At 38.6% G+C, this 21,353-nt stretch overlaps 1 protein-coding gene across 6 annotated transcripts in view; it reads left to right on the forward strand.

Annotated features, from left to right (window-relative positions):
- The window catches only part of LOC120529571 (anoctamin-5-like), a 128,648-nt gene that overhangs the window by 77,567 nt on the left and 29,728 nt on the right, over positions 1-21,353 (forward strand). For all 6 annotated transcript variants that reach the window (XM_039753481.1, XM_039753497.1, XM_039753489.1 and 3 more), the window contains 8 exons: positions 8,618-8,686; positions 10,523-10,807; positions 13,675-13,788; positions 14,127-14,242; positions 14,529-14,663; positions 15,465-15,570; positions 16,829-16,889; positions 19,362-19,513. In XM_039753481.1, the coding sequence (XP_039609415.1) occupies positions 8,618-8,686; positions 10,523-10,807; positions 13,675-13,788; positions 14,127-14,242; positions 14,529-14,663; positions 15,465-15,570; positions 16,829-16,889; positions 19,362-19,513 (1,038 nt within the window). The remainder of the gene's footprint in view (positions 1-8,617; positions 8,687-10,522; positions 10,808-13,674; positions 13,789-14,126; positions 14,243-14,528; positions 14,664-15,464; positions 15,571-16,828; positions 16,890-19,361; positions 19,514-21,353) is intronic.

The following is a 21,353-nucleotide window of genomic DNA, read 5'->3' on the forward strand; positions in this document are numbered from 1 at the left end:
ACTTCTCCAATACTCAATAATAATAATCAATTACAATACAACAATCCTCCACTCCCAGCAGCTTCGTCACCCAACCTCACAACTCTGGCTCTCTTTGCTGGGACTCGAATAGTCCTTTAAATAGTCCTTGACCTGGAACTGCTTCTGTCCTTCTGTCCATATGATTTAATAGCATTTCCGGGTCAGATAAAGACTCTTATTGTTCTTCAGCCCTCAAGTAGCCTGGAAGTAATGTGGGGCTTCCGTCCTCGTGACTCTGAAGTACTTCCGGGTTATAGTAACAGTAGGAGTCCCCAGGCTCTTTATGAACTCCCCCTGGTGGCACCCACGGCACCCAACAGGGTTGAGGAAACGGACTCCATGTCCCAGCATGCCCTGAGGGAATCCGGGGAACCGTTGTCGTCCAGGGAAGCTGCTACCTAGTGTCCCAGGGAAGGCAGTGCCTTGAAAAAGCTGCCTTCCTCCATTCTTCTCTTTCAGGGATGACCCGGCCAGATTGAACCGCCGGCTGTCCATCACAACATATATATGGTTCTCTAAGGAATTCTTTGTAAGTAACGTTTAGCCAGCTTCTGCTTAGCCTGTATTTCCTTAAACTGAACTCAAAGCTCATAGCCATTTCTAGAATCAGACTAGTTGCTGTTCTATGGACTTTCCCTATTGCTTCTATGTCTGTACAGAGTATAGGATTGTATATAATATTCTAGGTTAGGTGTGTAGTACCGCATACCAGTAGCTTTTCTTTATTTGTGCTTGAAACATCTAACATCCTTGTAGCCTTCCTAATGGCTTCTATATGCTGCCTCAATGCAGAAAGTGAAGAATCCACCATGTCTCTTAGGATACTTTGAATTTACATACAAATCAAACATTTTTACTTATTAGAGTATATGTACCGCTTTGCATTTATTTTCATTATTTGACCAAATCCATATTTGGTCCATGTCCATCTAGAATGATTCTACTGACACTACAATATCCAATATTCCACCTAGTTTAGTGTTATCATCAGATTCACCTAGCTTGTGAGGTACATTTTTGCCAAGACCATTTATGTATTTTAAAAAGATAAGTGACCCTAACACTGATCACTGAGAATACACCACTTTACCTGATTCATTGCTTTCTGCATTTGAGTTTTGAATCCATGTGCAAGCTGTGCCTTGAACTTCCAAATCTTTTACTTTCATAGCTGAACTCTCAAATGATACCTAAATCTAGTTTTTTTTTGAAAATTAAGATAAATAATATCAAATGCTAATCTCTGGTATACATTTTTTATTGCTTCTTCTAAAATTCTGCCATCTGTAATACCCCAAACATATGCTGATTTCTTACATAATTCCTTTCATTACATTAATTATGATCTACATTTAACTTACTAGCCCATAGTTAAAAGGATCAGCCCAGTCCCTGGGATAGCATCAAATAACTCCCCGTCTTTAGAAATTTCCTTAATGTCTAGTGCTAGTGTTCTCTGAAGAATATATTTTGGTGGTTATACATGTTATTGCCAGCTTCCTTAAGTATTCTACAATACATTAAGTGCCATCTAGTCCTGATGATATTAATTAATTTCCTGCAGCACTTTTCTCTCTGCTATCTCCAAATCTCTGAGTATTTCCTTAACAGCCTATGTAGCTACTTCTGCACAAGTAAAGACTTAAAAGAAACATTTATTTAGATCACTTCCTATTTTGGTTCTAATTTCAGTCTAACTGTTCTTTATACACCTTGCCTCCTCCTTGAAAGATCTTTTATTACTATTAATAATAAAATATTGAAAGAAAGTCTTTGGGCCAACCTTTACATTTTCCACTGTATTCCTGGACTCCCGTTTAGCTTTTCTACAAAGTACTGTAGAGCCTCTTAGTGGCAATGAAAGTTTTAGGACAGATTATGGAAGTGAGATTTCAATTTATGCACACATGAAAGCAAACACAAAACACACTTTTCTTTAATCCCCAAAAAAATGATGATGGCAGCATGCAGCACACACTCTGTACATCATCATCACAGCTTAAACCCTTAAAGAAGAAAATGTCTGGGTGGTGAGAGGATTCATTGGTCTCTTAACTATTTATCCTTTACTTATTTTTTCCTGGCCTTTTTGGTGCTTTTCTGCCACCTTCTGTATTCTTGGGATTATTGCTTTGCTGTGACTTCAGTGTGTGTCAGGATGTCTTGTTGTAAGGAGTGAATGAAAGAGGGCTTAGCAGTGCCCTCTTTGTGTGTGCTGCCATGTGCTGTTGTAGTAATTACTGTATCTATCACTAAAAAGAGGTAGATGTACTCAAGGTGAGCTGTCACTTCTCTGGTATATTTGTAGTTCCTGGACACCATTTTTATGATTATATTATAAAAGTAGAACAGTTTATTGATTGTTATGTCTTTGTTGTGTATCTTTTCATTGCCTTTTGCTTCTTATTATCTCCTGTTTTTTTTTTTTTTTTTTTTTTTCCTCACTACTCCTTTTCCATTGTTGTTAGTTATATGGTGCCTTGGTCCTCTTTAGGGCATTTTGGTAGCTAAGTGAAGTGAAGGCATATCCAGAGGGTTCATAGTGGGGTTCCCTTATTGAGATTAGTGTCTGTTGGCATTTATAAAATATGATTTTTTACAACTCCTCATCACTATAAACAATTAAGACAACAAAATGTGTTTTTCTCAGTTCATACCAGCTGAACTCAGACAGAAAGAGAGAAGAATTTTTGTCATCCTAGGCCAAAGAAAAAAGATCTCATCTGGTAGAATCTCCATTCCTTTTGTCTTTTTCTGCCTGATCAGTGGATGGTGCCCGGAGATATCTAATCTATATTTATATAAAAGCCAAATACCACTGACTCACTCATCATGAAATCTCCCGAAAAATGAGGAGTTGGGACTTGAAATTTGGAATGTTGGTTACCCTTGGCACATAGGTGCTCGCTAAAAAACAATTAAAAAACTTTCATGGTCCAAGCGCATTCTCTCTGTATGTCTGTGCGCTTTTCAGGAGAGAACTACTTAACGGATTTAGATCTGGTTGTTTTCTATAATTTCCTTGAACTTTCCCATTGATTTTGTGACTTCTCTCATCACTCTAAGTACCATAGTTTGCTTGCGGTACCAATGTATTTATGCAAATCCAACAGAGTGGCTTTGGGCCGAGAGCGGGGTGGGGCCTTCTTCATTCATTCGCCAGACTCTGTTCGAGTTGGTCTACATCTCGCCCCGTGTTGGAGTGCACCTTGCCTCTGCTTAGCTAGCGATACCTATTTGTTCAACAGACATTATCATCTATGGATTGTTAAGGAGTAACGTTTGATGTTTTTGAGAGAGAGATCAGAGCTCCATGTGTTTTAGAGGGTAGCTGCTGATTGCCAGAGATATCACAGCCATGTGCTTTTCTCCCCACGCGGGGAACACTCTCCTAGCAAAGCTGAACATGATCAGATATAGTGCTAGCGTCTATTGATTTTTAAAGTTTGTCCTGTTTCATTACTATGTGGGTCAAAGCCACGGCGTACAGCTAGTAGAGTATAACTACAGTAGTACATCACTTGGACACGTCTGTTAAAATCACTTACAACGCCCCTACTCAATAGCGTCATTCTCAACTTGTACCTTAGTAGTAAAATGTGACACTATCAAATGTTATTGAAAGTTAAAACCAATTCATTGACATGATAATTTTTACTCAATACAAGGATGGCCATTAATCTGACTTCTGATAATGATGACTCTGTGTGTGTTTCAACATCCTTGGGCATGTCAAGGGTAGCTGCAGTTAGATCCTTCCCCACATTTGTGGTCAGAATTTTAATGAGCCACTAGGGCAGGGCTATGTGACATTTTGAAAGTCAAATGCAGTGCACATTCAGGTCATGCTAAATCACATGAAGTCATTCTCTTGAGAATAGAAATCCCATTAACCGAAATTTACATTTATAGGAGAAGCCTGAAATGGGGTTAACTATGTTATGTCTTGATGGCAGAATTCTGCCACCTTTACTAGCACAGTTTTCAGCGTTCATTGCCATTCCTTTTTTTCTTGCTGTTGGGTTAAGAGAGCAAACATTCCTACTCAACATGCTTGGAAACATCCAACCTAATGGCTTATCCGACTGCCTGGCCCTTATAGCCAATTAGAATACCGTTCCGTAAAAGGCTGTGTCACTGGTAGTCTTATTTACTTTACTTAATGGTGACAAATGAAAGAATTCAGAAGACTTGTAAGTCAGCTATGGGACAGTCTGTCGGGCAAGCTTCCTTATATAAGGCAAACAATCATTGCCAGGAAAGCAAAGAATTAATACCTGTAGTCTTAATCAAGAATATTCTTTATTATTCTGTTAGTTTTATCGAGCCTTTCCATAAGTATTTAATAAATTCACAAAAGTTTGTACTTTGTTATATTGGCTGTGTCTTATACATCTTCACAGTCACATCCTACAATGAGGACACGTCTCCAGTAACAATAAGTCACATGAAAACACAGCATGAGATCATCAAGACAGTGAAAAACAAATGAAAACAAACTGAGAAAATGAATGCTTAATAAAATAAATATAGAAAAACTGCAAAAATAGCTAAAATTACCTTAACACTTAGAACGTGGCTTACTTACAGGCCTTTAAATTAAGAAATGGTGCCTCCTAAGAGGGACTGGAGTGATATTAACCAATATTTATATTCCTAAAATTGTTGAGGTACTTGCAAACAGAGCTGTGATAAGCAAAAAAATAAAAAATAAAATTGGATTTAATTTTCATTTCACAAGAAGGAAACAGTCTCTAAATCATCATGACCAGAGCCTTTGTCCTGTTTTTTTAAAGAATTGGAATGCGTGGAAGACTTCTGGGGCAGTAGGCTTCTCTTCTCAGAAGATGACAAAAGTGTGTGGCGCGTGACATCTCTTTTCACAACTAAATGGAACAAATTAAAGGAGCAGAGGGAATTCTGGAGAGGCCACTCACAGTACTTACAGTAACCAATCTGTAGAAAGACTGGGTCTTTTTTTAGCCTAGTAGCTTCTACCAGATTAAGAGGTTAATATCAAGGATCAGCAAAGTTGGACCTGGAGGGCTGTAGTAGCCTCAGGCTTTAATTCCAACCTAATCACTTAATTTAAAACCAATCCTTGACAATAACAGATCGATGGCTTGTTAGTGTTTTCATTCTGCCATGTCAGATCGCGGTTTTTCTTACAATATGATTTTAAATGATAAGGAGTTAGTGACTTTAAACATTCTTTCAATGTGAATGTTTTCTTACAAATCTTTAACTGATTCTTAAGACATCTGGACAGTAGCCCCATCTGGCTTTTTCATTGTCTGTCTGAGTAACATTACAATAGCATTTTAACACTTTGTCGTCAAAATTGACACTTCTGGAGGGAAAAGGTCATCCAGCCGGACAAACAGTTTGAACAACCAAATTATGACTGGCAATCCAGGACTTATTAACCTAAACTGAGTATTAACCTGAAAAGTGGTGATTGTGTAAGTGGCCAAAGATTAGCCTGGCACAAGGCAAATACAATGCTGTTATTGATTTTTGCAATGCTAACGTACAGTGCACCACTGCAGATTCATTCTCTCCTAGTCAATATGTACCTGGCCCCATCCCGCTTTTTATGCCACAGTCTGGGCTGCAGAATTTCATTGTTGGCAAGAGGACTGTTGAAGATGATCCAAGGTCTTGCTAGTTTTCAACATCAGTTACTGAAGAAAGGTATTATTACTGTAGAGAGAATTATAATGCAGAATTAAAGACAGATAATGTGTGAGACAGTAGATATTGTAGGTATTGGTTATGGTATAGCCGAATCCACTCTTCATTAACAATTAAACATGAGCCCAGTTTGTGCATATTGGTTGCTCAAACGTTTGAATCCTGAAGTGAAGCATCAGCACATCTCATGTTCCAAGATGAATTTTGAGCTAATGAGTTCAAACTGAGAAAAACATAAAAAGTGTTTCATTACTGGGGATGATGTTTATGGTGTGGTCTTCAAAAGGCCCACATAACTTGGTGGTGTTACATTGATTTGCTGAGGTGCTTGTGGTAGATAATCAGAGAGGAACGCTTTTGACTATTCATTTTGCTTTACCACAGTTCCCCTGCACACACTGGACAGAATACAAAGAATATTATACAAAAATGTGGATCTGAAGAGATGCCATACCGTGCTATTTTCCATACCTGTTCCTTAGTGACTGCCACCTGGTATGAAATCTGGAAGGCTATTTCCATGGGGTGGGCTAAGCCAGTGATGAAAACACACATATTTGAATTTCCCATTGGGATTAATAAAGTATCTATCTATCTATCTATCTATCTATCTATCTATCTATCTATCTATCTATCTATCTATCTATCTATCTATCTATCTATCTATCTATCTATCTATCTATCTATCTATCTATCTATCTATCTATCTATCTATCTATCTATCTATACATTTACTACAGGATAGTGAGATAAGTAAGATGAAATGAGTGGATAGAAAAACATCGTGCATCAATGTTCATAAGTATTATGATGAAAAACAAAACTTATTTGATGTTACTGTTACCATTCAGTTTTATAGATAGATAGATAGATAGATAGATAGATAGATAGATATTTTATTAATCCCAAGGGGAAATTCACATAATCCAGCAGCAGTGTACTGATACAAAAAAACAATATTAAATTAAAGAATAATAAAAATGTATGTAAAAACAGAAAATAACTTTGAATAAAGAGCGGCACGGTGGCGCAGTGGTAGCGCTGCTGCCACGCAGTTAGGAGACCCGGGTTCGCTTCCGGTCCTCCCTGCGTGGAGTTTGCATGTTCTCCCCGTGTCTGCGTGGGTTTCCTCCAGGCGCTCCGGTTTCCTCCCACAATCCAAAGACATGCAGGTTAGGTGGATTGGCATTTCTAAATTGTCCCTAGTGTGTGCTTGGTGTGTGTTTGTGTGTGTCCTGCGGTGGGTTGGCACCCTGCCCTGGATTGGTTCCTGCCTTGTGCCCTGTGTTGGCTGGGATTGGCTCCAGCAGACCCCCATGACCCTGTATTCGGATTCAGCGGGTTAGAAAATGGATGGATGGACTTTGAATAATGTTAGCATTTACTCCCCCGGGTGGAATTGAAGAGATTGGGGGAGGAACGATCTCCTCAGTCTGTCATTGAAGCTGCTCCTCTGCCTGGAGATGATCCTGTTCAGTGGATGCAGTGGATTCTTCATGATTGACAGGAGTTTGCGTAATGCCCGTCGCTCTGCCACAGATGTTAAACTGTCCAACTTTATTCCTACAATAGAGCCTGCCTTCTTAACAAGTATGTCCACGCGTGAGATGTCCTTCTTCTTTATGCTGCCTCCCCAGCACACCACCGTGTAGAAGAGGGCACTCGCCACAACCGTCTGGTAGAACATCTGCAGCATCTTATTGCAGATGTTAAAGGATGCCAACCTTCTAAGGAAGTATAGTCAGCTCTGACCTTTCTTCCACAGAGCATCAGTATTGGCAGTCCTGTCCAATTTGTCATCCAGCTGCACTCCCAGGTATTTATAGGTCTTCACCCTCTGCACACAGTCACCTCTGATGATCACAGGGTCCATGAGGGGCCTGGGCCTCCTAAAATATTATGTTACAGCTTTGAGAAATGTACTCTTGTAGGTTTTACCAGCACATTCCAACAGATACAATTATTAGTCGTACTGTAACAAATAAAGTCAAAATAATGTTCACAGCTAATATAAGCATTGCCCAAAATAATGTCCAGCTTAAGGCCTGCCCAGACCACAAGCTGGAGAAGATGAGCATGAAGGTCTTGGTTGTATTAAACAAGTGGCTACTACCACTTGAAAAGTTTGGTTTGAAAAGCACAGATTAAAACTCAACAGCTGCTAGGGACACCGTTGTAATTCACTTACATCATTCTGGTTTTTCCATCGTGTGCTATTCATTTAATGAGAAAATGGCATGAAGAAACACTTTGCCTTAATGTTAATGAAACAGAGAACTGCATCATTTCATAGGCAGTGAAAGTGCTCAGGGCTAAGAGAAGTGAAAATTCCTAATGTAGATGACTAAGCCAAAATGGTGCAAAGATTTAAAAGGTTTGACGGCTAGGGAAATATTCTTTTTTAACATTACATTTATATTCATGTATTTCTCATCTCACCTTTTCCTGTTCATTATTTCTGCCCTGTTTCTCAGTTTTCCTGAACTTATGGATCCAAAATGTCTCGAAGTACACCTACAGTATGTTTTTCTCAGGTTGGTTTCACTATTTTAGAAGCAACTGCAACAACATAAACCTCTACTAGCTTAGCTGCCATTGTCTGAGCTGATTGGTTACCCACCTTATTCTTTTGCTCCACATTCCACAATCTTTGGTATCCTTGCAGAAACTCCTATTCTCACCTCTAATACTCCTGTGAGGTGAAAGTTAGACAAGGGTCATCTGCTCTCTGTGTATCACAAAAGCTGACTAAAACAGGGTGACATGAGGAAAGGTATGCACTCTTAAACAGTGGTTCAGTAACTGCAAAATGAAGGGCAGCAGGACAGGAGGCGCTTCAAAATTTCTTTCTCAATATTGTGCTTAATACATTTGTTTATTTAATGTGTTTTTTTGTTTTCAGGAAAGAAGAAAAGAGTTTGAAAACAACTTGCAGAAGGCAGGTTTGGAGCTGGAGACAGAGGATAAGATTGTGAGTAGACATTTTCCTGAAACTCCCCCTTGTGGTCCGTCCATGGCCACAAGCTCCATTCATCCCCTGATTCTTTCATAAGGTCATTGTATTCATGTATCGTTTTTCTCAGTGCTCAGTTGTATACATAATGAAATGCTGAAATTATTTTAATTTCCTTCAGTTAATTAAATAGGCAGCCCATATAGGAATGGTAACAAGAATACAAAATCGACATACAGTACGTAATTCATTTTCTGTTCCACTGGATCTGCCTCATAGAGGTTGTTTACCACTGAAGTTTCGGTTTTTGTGGAAGGTTTCCTTACTCACGTTTAAAGCTCAAATATGCTGTTTATCTCCCCTTCCATTTCTCTTTCTGATTGCATGCCCATCTTGCCATTGTGTCTTTGCCCGACTTTGCTTCCTAAATCTGGATTTACTGCTCTGTTGTAACTGGCTCTTTTAATATTGTGCTTGGCACTTAACTGAGAATAAGGTTATTTTGTCCCAATTCCTTTTGAAAGCTTCAGTCTCCACTTTAAACCCAAATCACTGAACCTAGAGGTGGTCTCAAGCAGGGCTGTCTTAACAGGCCCCTTATTATAGCAAAACAGAAACATACATAGGCATCAGAAACATCATGGATCTCTGTGTTCCAGGGACCTCCAGTCAGTGCCCATTGTGCCTATATGTTAAGACAGCCATGCTCACAAGCCAATTCTAAACCAAAACACAGACACGAGGGGCCAAAGTCAGAAGGATTTTATTAACAAAATACAGAACTATTACAGCAGGGGAGTAAGACACACATAAGCAAACTGGAAAGATAACAAACATCTATGCTTTCGTTGGCCTGCCTCCAGACATGAAGACCCTAACTAACCCATTGGGTGGCTGGTCCACTTAACTACTACACAATCATCCATCCCATTTCTGATCATGACCGTTCTCCACCGTGGCCTTACATCCTTTTACCAGGTTATCTCTAAAGCCCACCTCACTACTCCAAACTCATTGGATATATCACCAAAAAGTCCAGGCACAGATAACCTGCAGTTCTGTGGTCCTGGTTGACATGGTCATATCAAGTCCCCCAGTGGTCCCATATGTTCCTACATATTCACAGATAATCCCTTAGCCAGGAAAGCTTACTTAGTCAGTATGCTTGAGGAGATACAGCAAATTAGGTTGGGACTGCACAGCGGCCTTTGGTAATTTGGGGATCTCTGAATAAATCAAAAGGAGTTCCAATATTAAAGCCACTGGCCTGTACAGCTCATGTCCTTGTTGGCAGTGTCTATTCTTTTTTTTTTATCACAAATAGCAGTGTTACCTTGGTTTCTTTCACACCTCCCTCCCAGGATGTCCTTCAAGTAGCATGACCAAACCACAAACTACTACAATTCACTGGATGTTTTTTGCTTATTACACAATTCCGTGTTGCTTCTAAGATGGTGGAGTCACGTATCTGGCAATCATATATTGGTCAATGTAATACTTGTTCTTTAAACATCTTCACCACATTTTTCATAGTTTATAGGTTTATGGGGTTATCATAGTCATGTCACTGTTACTCTTTTCCTATGTGCAGCATTAATCAACATGCAACACGTTAGCACTCTGTGGCAGCATAATTAGTGACTATAACTGGTTTACCTCAAAACTTTTGTCTTCCTTTCTTTACATTCATATTTCTATTTGGCGTTTGAAGGAGCAGGCTAAACTACTCGTTTAAATGACTGCCATTGGAATTATCTAAGTTCCCCAATATTATTAAGTATTGTTTTTTTAACGTCTACACTATATCAGTGTGTGTTCTCCTTTTACAGTATAGAACTTTGTTTTCATTTTCAGGAATCAGAAGATGGAAAGACTTACTACTTAAAAATCCATACACCATGGGATGTCCTGGCCACCTACGCTGAAGTGCTGAAGATCAAAGTGCCATTCAAAGAAAATGATATTCCCAGTAAACCCGAGATCCCTGTCAGCTGGCTCTTCAAACCTTTCCGACTCTCAGATGAAGTGATGAACCCTGAGCCTGACTACTTCACAGCACCTTTCGAGAAGAATAAATCAGATTTCTTTCTCATCGAAGACAAGGAAACGCTCTTTCCCCCATCCACCCGCAACAGGATTGTAAGCAGCAAATATTATAATTATCTTTACTTATGTCAGGTAAATATTTGATGATAAATATCAGCAGAGAAGGACTGTTGTGTTTGGTGCATTATGTGAAAGCATTAGAATTAAAAGGAGTCCTGTTAATATCACAAAATACTTTTTACCAAGTTTATTGCTGTATAACAACAAGGGTTTGTTTCATGCTGTGCACCTAATGGATGTGGACGTGGATGGTCTCAGACCCATAACCCAAGTTTCATGTCCGAAAGGACGGAAAAATAAAGAAGGGGTTACAAACAAAATATGGTAAACAAATTAGATCTGAAACATCAAACAATAGAAAATATACAAATAACAAAAAAGGAAAAACTAATGCAAAAAGTTATGTAAATACAAGAAGTCTCACTAAGCAGGGGCATTAGAGTTATTCATATTTTTCATATAAAAAAATTTTGGGTCGAGACGTGATCATATTGGGGAGACATTTTGAAGTCCTGCAAGACTTTTTGCACGTCACCCCTACTGACAAACAATTTCTTGGAGACACTTTAACGTCAATAGAGACAAGGAAGTTAGACTAAAGGACAGCTGCTGTACATGCTTTCAAATGATCGACGCCCAGCTTGACATGCAGATCACATGGCACGGCAGCAGCTAGCAGCAAGCTAGCAGCAAGCTAGCAGCTGATCCGTCTTTAGCGTGCATACAAATGCAGCAGAGACGCGAAGTGGCTAGTGTAAAGCACCCCAAGGGGTAGGGGTTGTGGAGTGGGTGAGCAAAGTGAGGGTGTATATATATATATATATGGTTGAATAGTTTACTATCAAATAATGCAGAGTACACAACACGTGTTTTGCCCTAATTCTGGGCTCATCAGGCGCACGCACTCACTGCACCCCCTCTTGGGGATTGAACCTCGGGCGTCAGCGGCGAAGCCTTTTTACATTGCGCCACGGCGTGTGGTTTGTTTATTTGACAGCATGTAGATCGGGGTAATTCGATATATATACACATATCATTCTCTAGTGGTACGGTGGTGATGAAAAGAATCAGTAAAACTAATGGAAGATTATACTTGCTTCTGTTTAATATTGCTTTAACACTCATAATAACATAATAGTCAAAGGAGAACTATACTTAACCAAAGCAAGATGCAGTTGGGGTTTCCTGAGATCAGTGCTTATCCAGTCAGAGTGTGAGAAAGCATTGTCTTAGGCATGAGGAGGAGCGATGTCTTCCATCTGTCCATAGGTGACCTCTGGAGTTCCATGCAGTTGTTTGATTTTTATACCTTCTCTTCAAACATGCAACCTCCAAAAATAGGCACAATTAGTTTGCTTACTGCAGAGGTTGCTTGCATGGGAACCCTTAAAATAGCTGTCGACCCTGGCCAAATAGAGCACATCAGAACTTCAGCATTGTGTCACACTTCAGTCATCTCATCTCCTTATCAGGTTTGCCCCATCAGTTAGATTCTCATTGTTAATAATATGTGTATGACTAACCCTCGCAGTGGCACACTAAAAGCCTTTGCTTACACATGGTCTGTTTTACTACATATGTAATGCAAGAAAAAAATGAAATAATTAGCTAGGATGACCAAATTTACCAAAGTTTGTTTTAGTTATTAGTATAAAACTATCGAATTTTGGTTTATCCAGGACTAGCAGCAGAGGTAAACTAGGGAGTGGTGTAAGAAGAGTGATGCATTATGGTCTCGTTTGGCACAATGACGCAGAAGACAGTGCTGCTGTGTCACAACTCCAGGAGGCTTAAATCCAATGACCAAACATTGTGTGCATGGAGGTTACATATTTCCCATATCTGCATGGGCTTTTCCCTTGTACTGTACTCTGATTTTCCTCCAACAGCCCAAAGACATGCTGGTGATTCTAAATTGGGCAAGTGTGGATATGTCATTTGATGGATTAGTACTGTTCTAACCTCAGGCCATGTCTGGTTTAGGCTCTGATTTCCCACTGTTTTTCTTTTTTTTCTGAGCACATTTATTGAGCTTCTGTGAAAAGTTTCATTTCCCTATTGGGACAAATAAAGTTCTAGTATCATCATCATGCCCTTGAATTGCACAAAGCAGGTTGAAAAATAGAAGTTCACTAATGAGTCACTTATTAATGTCTTCAAACTTCTATTTGTGAGGGTATGGTTCAGCAAGAACTAAATACTGGATTAAAAATGAATGCATTTTAACATTCTAATTAGTTGATGCATAATATATATGGCAGATAAAGTGTCACCTACAAGTAGCCTTGCAGTTTTCTGTCCCTTTGTTTAAAATTCAGTGACACATGCCTTAGCAAGCAATGCATTCGATTAGTTCACAATTTCATTCATTTACATTCTTCTGTTACTTACGGGGTTTAGTTTTGTACAGCTACTGTACTATTACATTTAGATTTCTATTGTACTCTCCAATTCCAATTAAATCAGACCTGTTGTAGAGCTGCAACTTGACCACACTTGAATCCTTGACCAGTCCAGTCTGACATAGGTTTGCTTTGGCATTTTTAATGCTGCATGCCATCTGTCACACTGGTAGCACTAAATTGCTTATAAAGGCATCTGTTAAATGAGGAATAATAATATGGCTACTTCAGAATGGACATGTGCATGGATATATCCTCCAATAAACTAGAATCCCCACAAACCTTGCGTGGTCTCTAGTTCTGTCCTTATCTTAAAAAAGACAAAAGCAGCTGCTGAATGTGGATGGACAACATTTTTATTGTCTAGAAATGAGACACCTGCTATTTTTGTCCCATGAATACATTTTGTTTTTAATTTCGTGATTAGCTATCATTGTTCTCCCCTTATGAGGAATGGTGTATCATTTTAAAGTGTCTCATCATCTTCATCCCTCTTAGGTTTACTACATTCTGTCACGATGTCCATATGGAACAGAAGATGGAAAAAAGAAGCTGGGTATCAAAAGACTCCTGAACAATGGCAGTTATACGGCTGCATATCCTCTACATGATGTAAGTACATTGTGTTTAATTGTAGTCATTTGACTACATACATAAATAAATCAGTTGTGGAATTCTCAGTTAAAAGCATCCTCATGAATTTCATAATGTCATATTGTATATGATAACAGAAAAAGCAGACCTCAGTTTATAACAAGATTCATCATGTGTCATGCATGGAAGGAACACAGAAATTCCTAAAAAACAGGAATCAAAAGATTACTTTTTACAAGCCCTAAAGATTGTTAGAAGCTTCTCTCAGAAACTCTGCAAATTCACGCTTTATGTCCATTTAAGTGAGGATTTCATATACACTTTATAAGTGGCTATTATGTCTTGTTTTTTTAAAGTGTCGATACTGGAAAAAAGCAAAAGACCCCAACTGTGAAAGTGAGCGTTATACCTTATACCGTGAATGGGCACGACTCTCCCGCTTCTACAAGGAGCAGCCGCTGAATCTTATCAGGTATGACATTACTGGCTCAAAGAAAAGAAAATGTCACCTATAAATTAGAAAATGGAAAAAGTCTCCACTCATCTATTCACATCTTTCACTCCACCATCTCAGCTTGGCTCAGAGTTTTAAAACATTTCTCACAGAAATGCCATCTCATGCTCATTCCTGACTCTATTCTTCTATGGTGAAAAACTTTCTTACATAAGAAATGTAGATACCTGGCGGCCTTTTGGATTTGGAAGCCCATCCACACTTGCTTGTTATTCATGCAAATCTGTTCTGCTTCTCTGCTTAGGAGATACTATGGAGAGAAGATTGGCATCTATTTCGCTTGGCTGGGTTTCTACACAGAAATGCTTTTCTATGCAGCCATTGTTGGCCTCATCTGTTTCATTTACGGAGCACTAACCTTCAGTGATAACGTGTGGAGGTAAGAGTGTGGTGAGACTGTTTCCTTTGTTGGACCGGGAGGTGTTGCATTGTAAGGACAGATGATAGACAGTATGGGTTCATTAACGCTAAAGGAATGGTAAATGTGAAATTTATTGTACCATAACTCAAAGAGAAAAGGTTAGAGTGACATGAAGAGCTTACAGATGTGGGAAAAGGCTACTATGGAGTCCGTAGTGTTTTGGTGTTTGAGGAAGAAGAAAGTTCTGCAGAAGCTGGTAAGACTGGTAGAAAATATATATATGGGATCACCAACAACAAAGAGCACAGGCCTGTCACAGTTAGAATGTCAATAGAGAGTCAGAGGCTCAGGCTATAAGGGAGTGTATGTTGAGGGAGAAGAATGTGGACAAGAAGCAAAGATGAAGGAGACTAATTCGACCACTAGCAAAGGGATACTGACAGGGAACCAAAAGAAGAGGTGTAGCAATCCTTCATACAGCAGGCATATCTGGTTTTTAACCATTCATGTGATACTTTGTTGTTATCTCATCTTTTAGAAAAGGTGGTAGCTGAGATGGATAAATCACTGCTTCTGTATCTTAACTGATTTAATTTGCAGATTGATATTAATTTAAAAAGTCAAATGAAAAAGCAATAAATACTGTAAGGGAGAATTGACTGGGGAAAAGTAGATTTACAATAAGTATAACAGCTATCATTAGTCACAGATGCAATACTTTCACCTCCAGTTGTGCATCTGGGGACAGGTAGTTAGACAATATTATTTATTATTTTTTGGATATGGCTAACACTCAGTGGTCATTCTTTGTTTCAATAGTGAAGAAATCTGCAATGATGATATTGGAGGACAGATTATCATGTGTCCACTATGTGACAAGAAATGCGGTTATTGGAAGCTAAACACTACCTGTGAGTCTTCAAAGGTGAGACTCTGGCAACTTTGACACCTAATAGAGGACAAGGGGGAATTAAGTCCTGAGCACGACCTCTCTGACATCCCATACCTTGGCTTTTTGAGATATCTGAGTGAGATCTTTTCAGATGAAGCCTAGTAGAGTATTATTATGTGTTCTCCTCTTGTCATCTACATGTGAAGAATATTATGTTAGATCAGATTGATTAAATCTAAATAAAGATTCATTAAACATAATGCCATCATTTTACCTAATAATGATTAATATGGAATGTATAAAGTAAGCATTATTTAAAAAAGGCTGAGAACACCAGGAAAATGTGTCAGCAGACATGCAGCGAAAGTACAAATCAGCTTTCACATAAAGGCTTAAGCATGTAAAACAGAAGAACTATTTATTTTACACCACTGTACTAAGTAAATTAATGAAAATAATGGATGTGGATGAAACAAAATACAAAAAAAAAAAGCCTCAGCCTAAGCTGTATTTTTTAAATCTGCTGATTGTGTGCCAAAGCAGAAATATAAATACGGTTAAAATTTTTGATGTGCATTCATTTTTGTAAAACTGTAGCATTGTCTCCTCATTATTTGTTGATATTTTTTTTTTAACAAAATGATGTATTCAAATTCAAGGTAGTGGTGATACACTGGATGGGAGACCATACATCTTTTAGATGTGAGAGGAAATCAGATTACACAGAGGGAACCTATTCAGGGATGTGAGAAGGTCACGCAAACTCAACATAGATTTTGACCAACCTGAGAATGCAATTTTCAGCTCTGAAGTTGTAAGATAGCAGTACTTTCGAACACATCACTGTTTTGCCCTAATATTATGAATAACAAATTTAAAATCAATTCTTGATGGACATGTTGGTGTCCCAGATTCAGGTTCTCGTTCTGGTTGTCTAATTTGTTTTTCATCCCACATTCTGAAAGATTTGCGTTTTAGCTTACTTTGTGATTTTAAATTAGCCTTTGACAGTTTGAATGTGAGTTAGAAGGGAGCAGTGATTAGCTTTAATCTGTCTACATTGCCAGGATAAGATCTAGCTCCCCATTAGCCTGAATTAGATTAGCCTGGTTTATATGTTGTAACACAATCTAACCTAACATTCGTATCTATACTCACTTAGTCTAATTCTGAATAATGGAGGAGGAATGTGGGCTATTGTTGTTAAAATCAATTATTACTCCTTCTGCTATTCATTTTTAAGACAAGTTGAAGGTATAAATCTAACTTTTTTCTTGTATGTTATTCTCAGCAATCTCATCTCTTTGATAATGTTGGCACTGTGTTTTTTGCCATCTTCATGGGAATTTGGGGTAAGTTTTTTACATAAAGATTTTTAACTTTTACTGGTTCTTGAAAATGTACCTCTTTAATTAGGCATTGGGTTAAGATCAACATGTCAACTGTAGATTATTTAGAAATAATAATCTAGGAAATTAGTTTAAAAGCTTACATGATTGTCTGAAAATGGGAAATACGTTACATTGTTTAAACCAGTGGCTCTCAATCTGTGGGGTGGGCCTCCCTAGGGGGGGTGCGAAGTAACACAAAGGGGGGTGCATAGAAACAAGAATCTAAAATATGAAAAATACATCTATTGAAACCAAAACAAATGAACTTAAACTACATTCTGATACTAGAAAAATAAATATAGAGTTAGATAAATGTCGATAAAAATTAAGTAGGTATCGTCTTTAATAAAAGCCCTGTGTGCGCCCAGGTGTCCGTGTGTGTGTGTCTTCTGGTGAAGGGCGCATGCGCGGGGCCGCGACGCACAGCGCACCGTGCCCCACCCATGTGCACAGTACCTTGGTCGCACACACACTCAAAGTTGGGCACACAGTGAGTGGCCTATCTGCGGCAGCGCATAATAAGCAAATAAAGCACACACTGAAAGCTGGGCACACAGTAAATGGCCTTGCCGCGGCAGCGCATGATATCATCATCCTCTTTAATAAAACCACTGTGTGCGTCCAGGTGTCCGTGTGTATCTTCTGGTGAAGTGCGCATGCGCGGAGCCACACGGCACGTGTTCAGTCTCTTCCTGTGCATTCCCTGTGTGTGCAGAGAGAGAGAAGAGAGAGAGACACACACAGGTGCATGCGCACGCGAGACAGACAGACACGCACGCACGCACACGCACGCAGGCAGGCAGGCAGGAGCGAGAGACAGACACGCACGTATGCACACACACACACACACACACACACGCAGGCCCGCACGAGAGACAGTCACGCATGCGCGCGCACACACACGCACGCACGCACGCACGCAGGCCCGCCACAGAGACCGACACGCACGCATGCACGCCCACCCGCCCGCCCGCACGCACACACGCACACACAGGCACAGGCGCACGCTTGCATTGTTGCAATGTTACTTTTCTTGGTTGTTTATTAGATTACGGATTTTTCAAATGTTCATTTTTTTCCCTGTGCTTAAAACTCATTAAAAAAGGTGTTTTTAGCGAGCGGGTCGTAAGGCTATAGCGCAAACTCTTGCAGTGTTAGTTTTCTCTGTTGTTCAAGGTTTTCTTAGTGTTATTCAATGTTTTTACATTTAGTTTACTATTACGCTGTGCATTTAATGGTATAATTAACTATATTTGTGCTTAAAATCTTAAAAAATATATATATTTACGTACAGTTCATATGATCTGGAACAGATTAATTGTATTTACATACAATCCTATGGGGGAAATTACTTCGGTTCCACTGTATTACTGTCTGACAAAATTAAAGGCATTTTACGAAAATACAAACCAGTATTACTGAGAGAGAAAATTAAAGGCACACCAAACAGTGACGCATATTACAGCCACATACAAGGTCCCTTGCCATTTAATATAGACTGCTCATACAAATGTTTATGCACTACTGTTCTAGCGCCCGTTATTGTAATGGGCTTAATATCTAGTAATAAAATATGCATCCATGATATATCATTAATTAAAAAAGAACAAATTGGTATTACTGGGCTCCTTTCAAAAAAACGTTAGGGGGGCACAATTGAAACTGTTATGAAAACTCAGGTCGCAAATACTTAAATGTTGAGAAACGCTGGTTTAAACAAAGTGTCGGGTTAGTATGCCTATTTGATTTTGCATTTCAATTTTGCATGATTGTGTTTCTCTTTTCTATACAGAGCAGGGTGGGTTGATACTTGTAAAATGTCATAAACTATGTGTCCTATACTGTATGTTATGTCATTCCCTTCCAAGATAATAATTTCTTTCAGCTTTAACTTATAAGATAAAAGATAAATTACAAAGTATGATCATTAGCATAGAGGTTGGATGGACAAATTTAGAAGTAACAACACATTTTTTTAAGAATATAAAGTTCTAGTACTTCAATCTAAATTAGCATTTTTTTTTCCAAAACTGTGTAGGGATGCCTAAGCTGGTATTAAATGACAAACAATGTATAATATTAAGATGTAATCTGAGAGAATCCAGAGCTAGAGCAGTCATTATAAATTCTCACACTTGGTTTTCCACATTTGACCCAGATAGAGTGAGTGCAGGTGTCTGAGTGAGTGTATCCTGCGATGAACTTGCAATCCAAGTAGTGCTAGGTCCGGTCTTGAGCCTGAGGGTGCTGGGATAGGCTTTGGTCTGATGTCTGTTTAAGTGAATTGTTGGATAATATACTGTATATCAGCCAAATTGTTATTTCCCACTTTTGCTTCACTAAACGTCTTGCTGTCTATAAGCAGACAGTAAGTGAATTTCACTCATTTTAACAAACCTCTCTTTTGCTCTCCCTCACTCTCTCCATTCCCAGTGACTTTGTTTTTGGAGTTTTGGAAGCGGCGGCAGGCTCGTCTTGAGTATGAATGGGACCTAGTTGACTTTGAAGAGGAGCAACAACAACTCCAGCTCAGACCTGAGTATGAAAGCAAGTGTACTAAGCGTAAGAAGAACCCTATCACCCAGGTATCTTGTCCAGCTTAATGATTTGTGACCACTTTTGTGGTTCTTGTTATGACTGAAGATTCAAATCAGGATTATGTATTTAAGAAAGCACTGCATAATGGTATATGTGAAGATACTGATAGTCATCTTTAAATTGGTCCCATATAAGTCAGTGTGGGTGAGTAGTTGTGTTCCCTGTGACAGTCTGATAGGTTGGGTTTCATCCAATGTGACACTAAACTGTAGTAAATGGAGATGGATCGGTGGATTTTGCCTAAATCACCAGCAAATTTTCATACAAATCTAAAATTCGAAATGCAGCAACTTTGTCCATATAATAGTCAGTAAACATGGAGGATTTTAACACAACAGTGGATAACCATCTTTATCTCTACTCTTGAAATGTTGATACATTCAATCTTTATATTAGCTTATAACTAAACAAGTTTAAAGCTATAAAAATATCTGAGCAGTATCATGATCAAAACATCCAGCCGATGAAACATCAATGTAAGCCAAGGTAATTATTTCACTGTTACTGAATGTCTACTTTTTACAATTATTGTATTATATATTTGTCCACATTAGTTCAGTGGTTAGTGCTGCCCCCTCATAGCTCCTAGGCCAGATCACTGCCTGATCTTATATGATATGGCCACTGTGATGTCACAAACTGTGTCATGCACATGCCCTGACACTTGTGGTGTCGTAGCAATTAGATGTTAAAATAACTGATTATGCTGATAATGTGACCGGAAAAGACAGTGAAAAGTAGACTAAAATACATTAGGGAAAGAAATGACTTGAATCCTGAGTTTACCTCAGTGTGTTCTTCTCCAGGTGCCCCAATGTTCCTTCCACCACCGAAAGTGTCCATGTTAAGGGGATTGCAATATGAGTAAGCATGTGTGTGTTCTGTGATGATTGGTTTCTACCTTGCACTCCATGTTACTATGATAGATTCCAATGTCTCACTGTGACCAAAAGTCTTTGACGCAACAATAGAAATCTGAAGAAGTAATTGAACATTCAGTGGAAATATCATCTCCTATAGGAGATCATGAAATGACAAGTCACTTAGTGCCTTCTGTACAGCATGAAAACTATTGGAGGGGGCCTAGAATTTGAGAACAGACTTGATGGAGTTTGAAAGGTTGTAGCAAAATTACATAACAGTAGCAAACATTGTTTTTTTTTAAAGGTTTACTTTTTTATTTTATTGTATGTGATTATTTTGGAAACTCATAGTTTAGTAAACTACTCAAGAACAGAAACTCCTTAGACTACTAAGGTCACACTGACAACCTCATGGGTGTTATTTTTGTTTTAAGTAACTACCACTGATGATAATGAATAATGAGACTTGAAAATATGTGCAAGTGTGTGTGTGCATATACAGTACATATACTGCATAAACCTCAAATGAGTCCAATTTCAAATTGGTACACAGATTTTTTATTCTTTCATTTTAGAATTGTGTTTATCTGTTTTCTGAAACTTTGATCAGTCTTACTTATAGATAATAATGGAAATGTACAGGAAACACTGGCTCCCTATCGTGGTGTCTATCCAAAGGATGGTTAGATCTATCTATCTATCTATCTATCTATCTATCTATCTATCTATCTATCTATCTATCTATCTATCTATCTATCTATCTATCTATCTATCTATCTATCTAGTACTTGCTGTAAATGTAAAAAGTTTTAACAAACACATTTTAAGATTGTAAAGATATATTGCACTTGACTGAGAACATCAGACTAACTTTGCTGACCTTAGCTGCTTCTGCCATGGTGTATGCAATGTTTTATATCCATCACAAGAACACAGCCTGAAATAATCTATGGCCTGATAATTC

The sequence above is a fragment of the Polypterus senegalus genome, chromosome 1, assembly GCF_016835505.1.
Source record: "Polypterus senegalus isolate Bchr_013 chromosome 1, ASM1683550v1, whole genome shotgun sequence".
In the NCBI taxonomy this organism is placed as follows: domain Eukaryota; kingdom Metazoa; phylum Chordata; class Cladistia; order Polypteriformes; family Polypteridae; genus Polypterus; species Polypterus senegalus.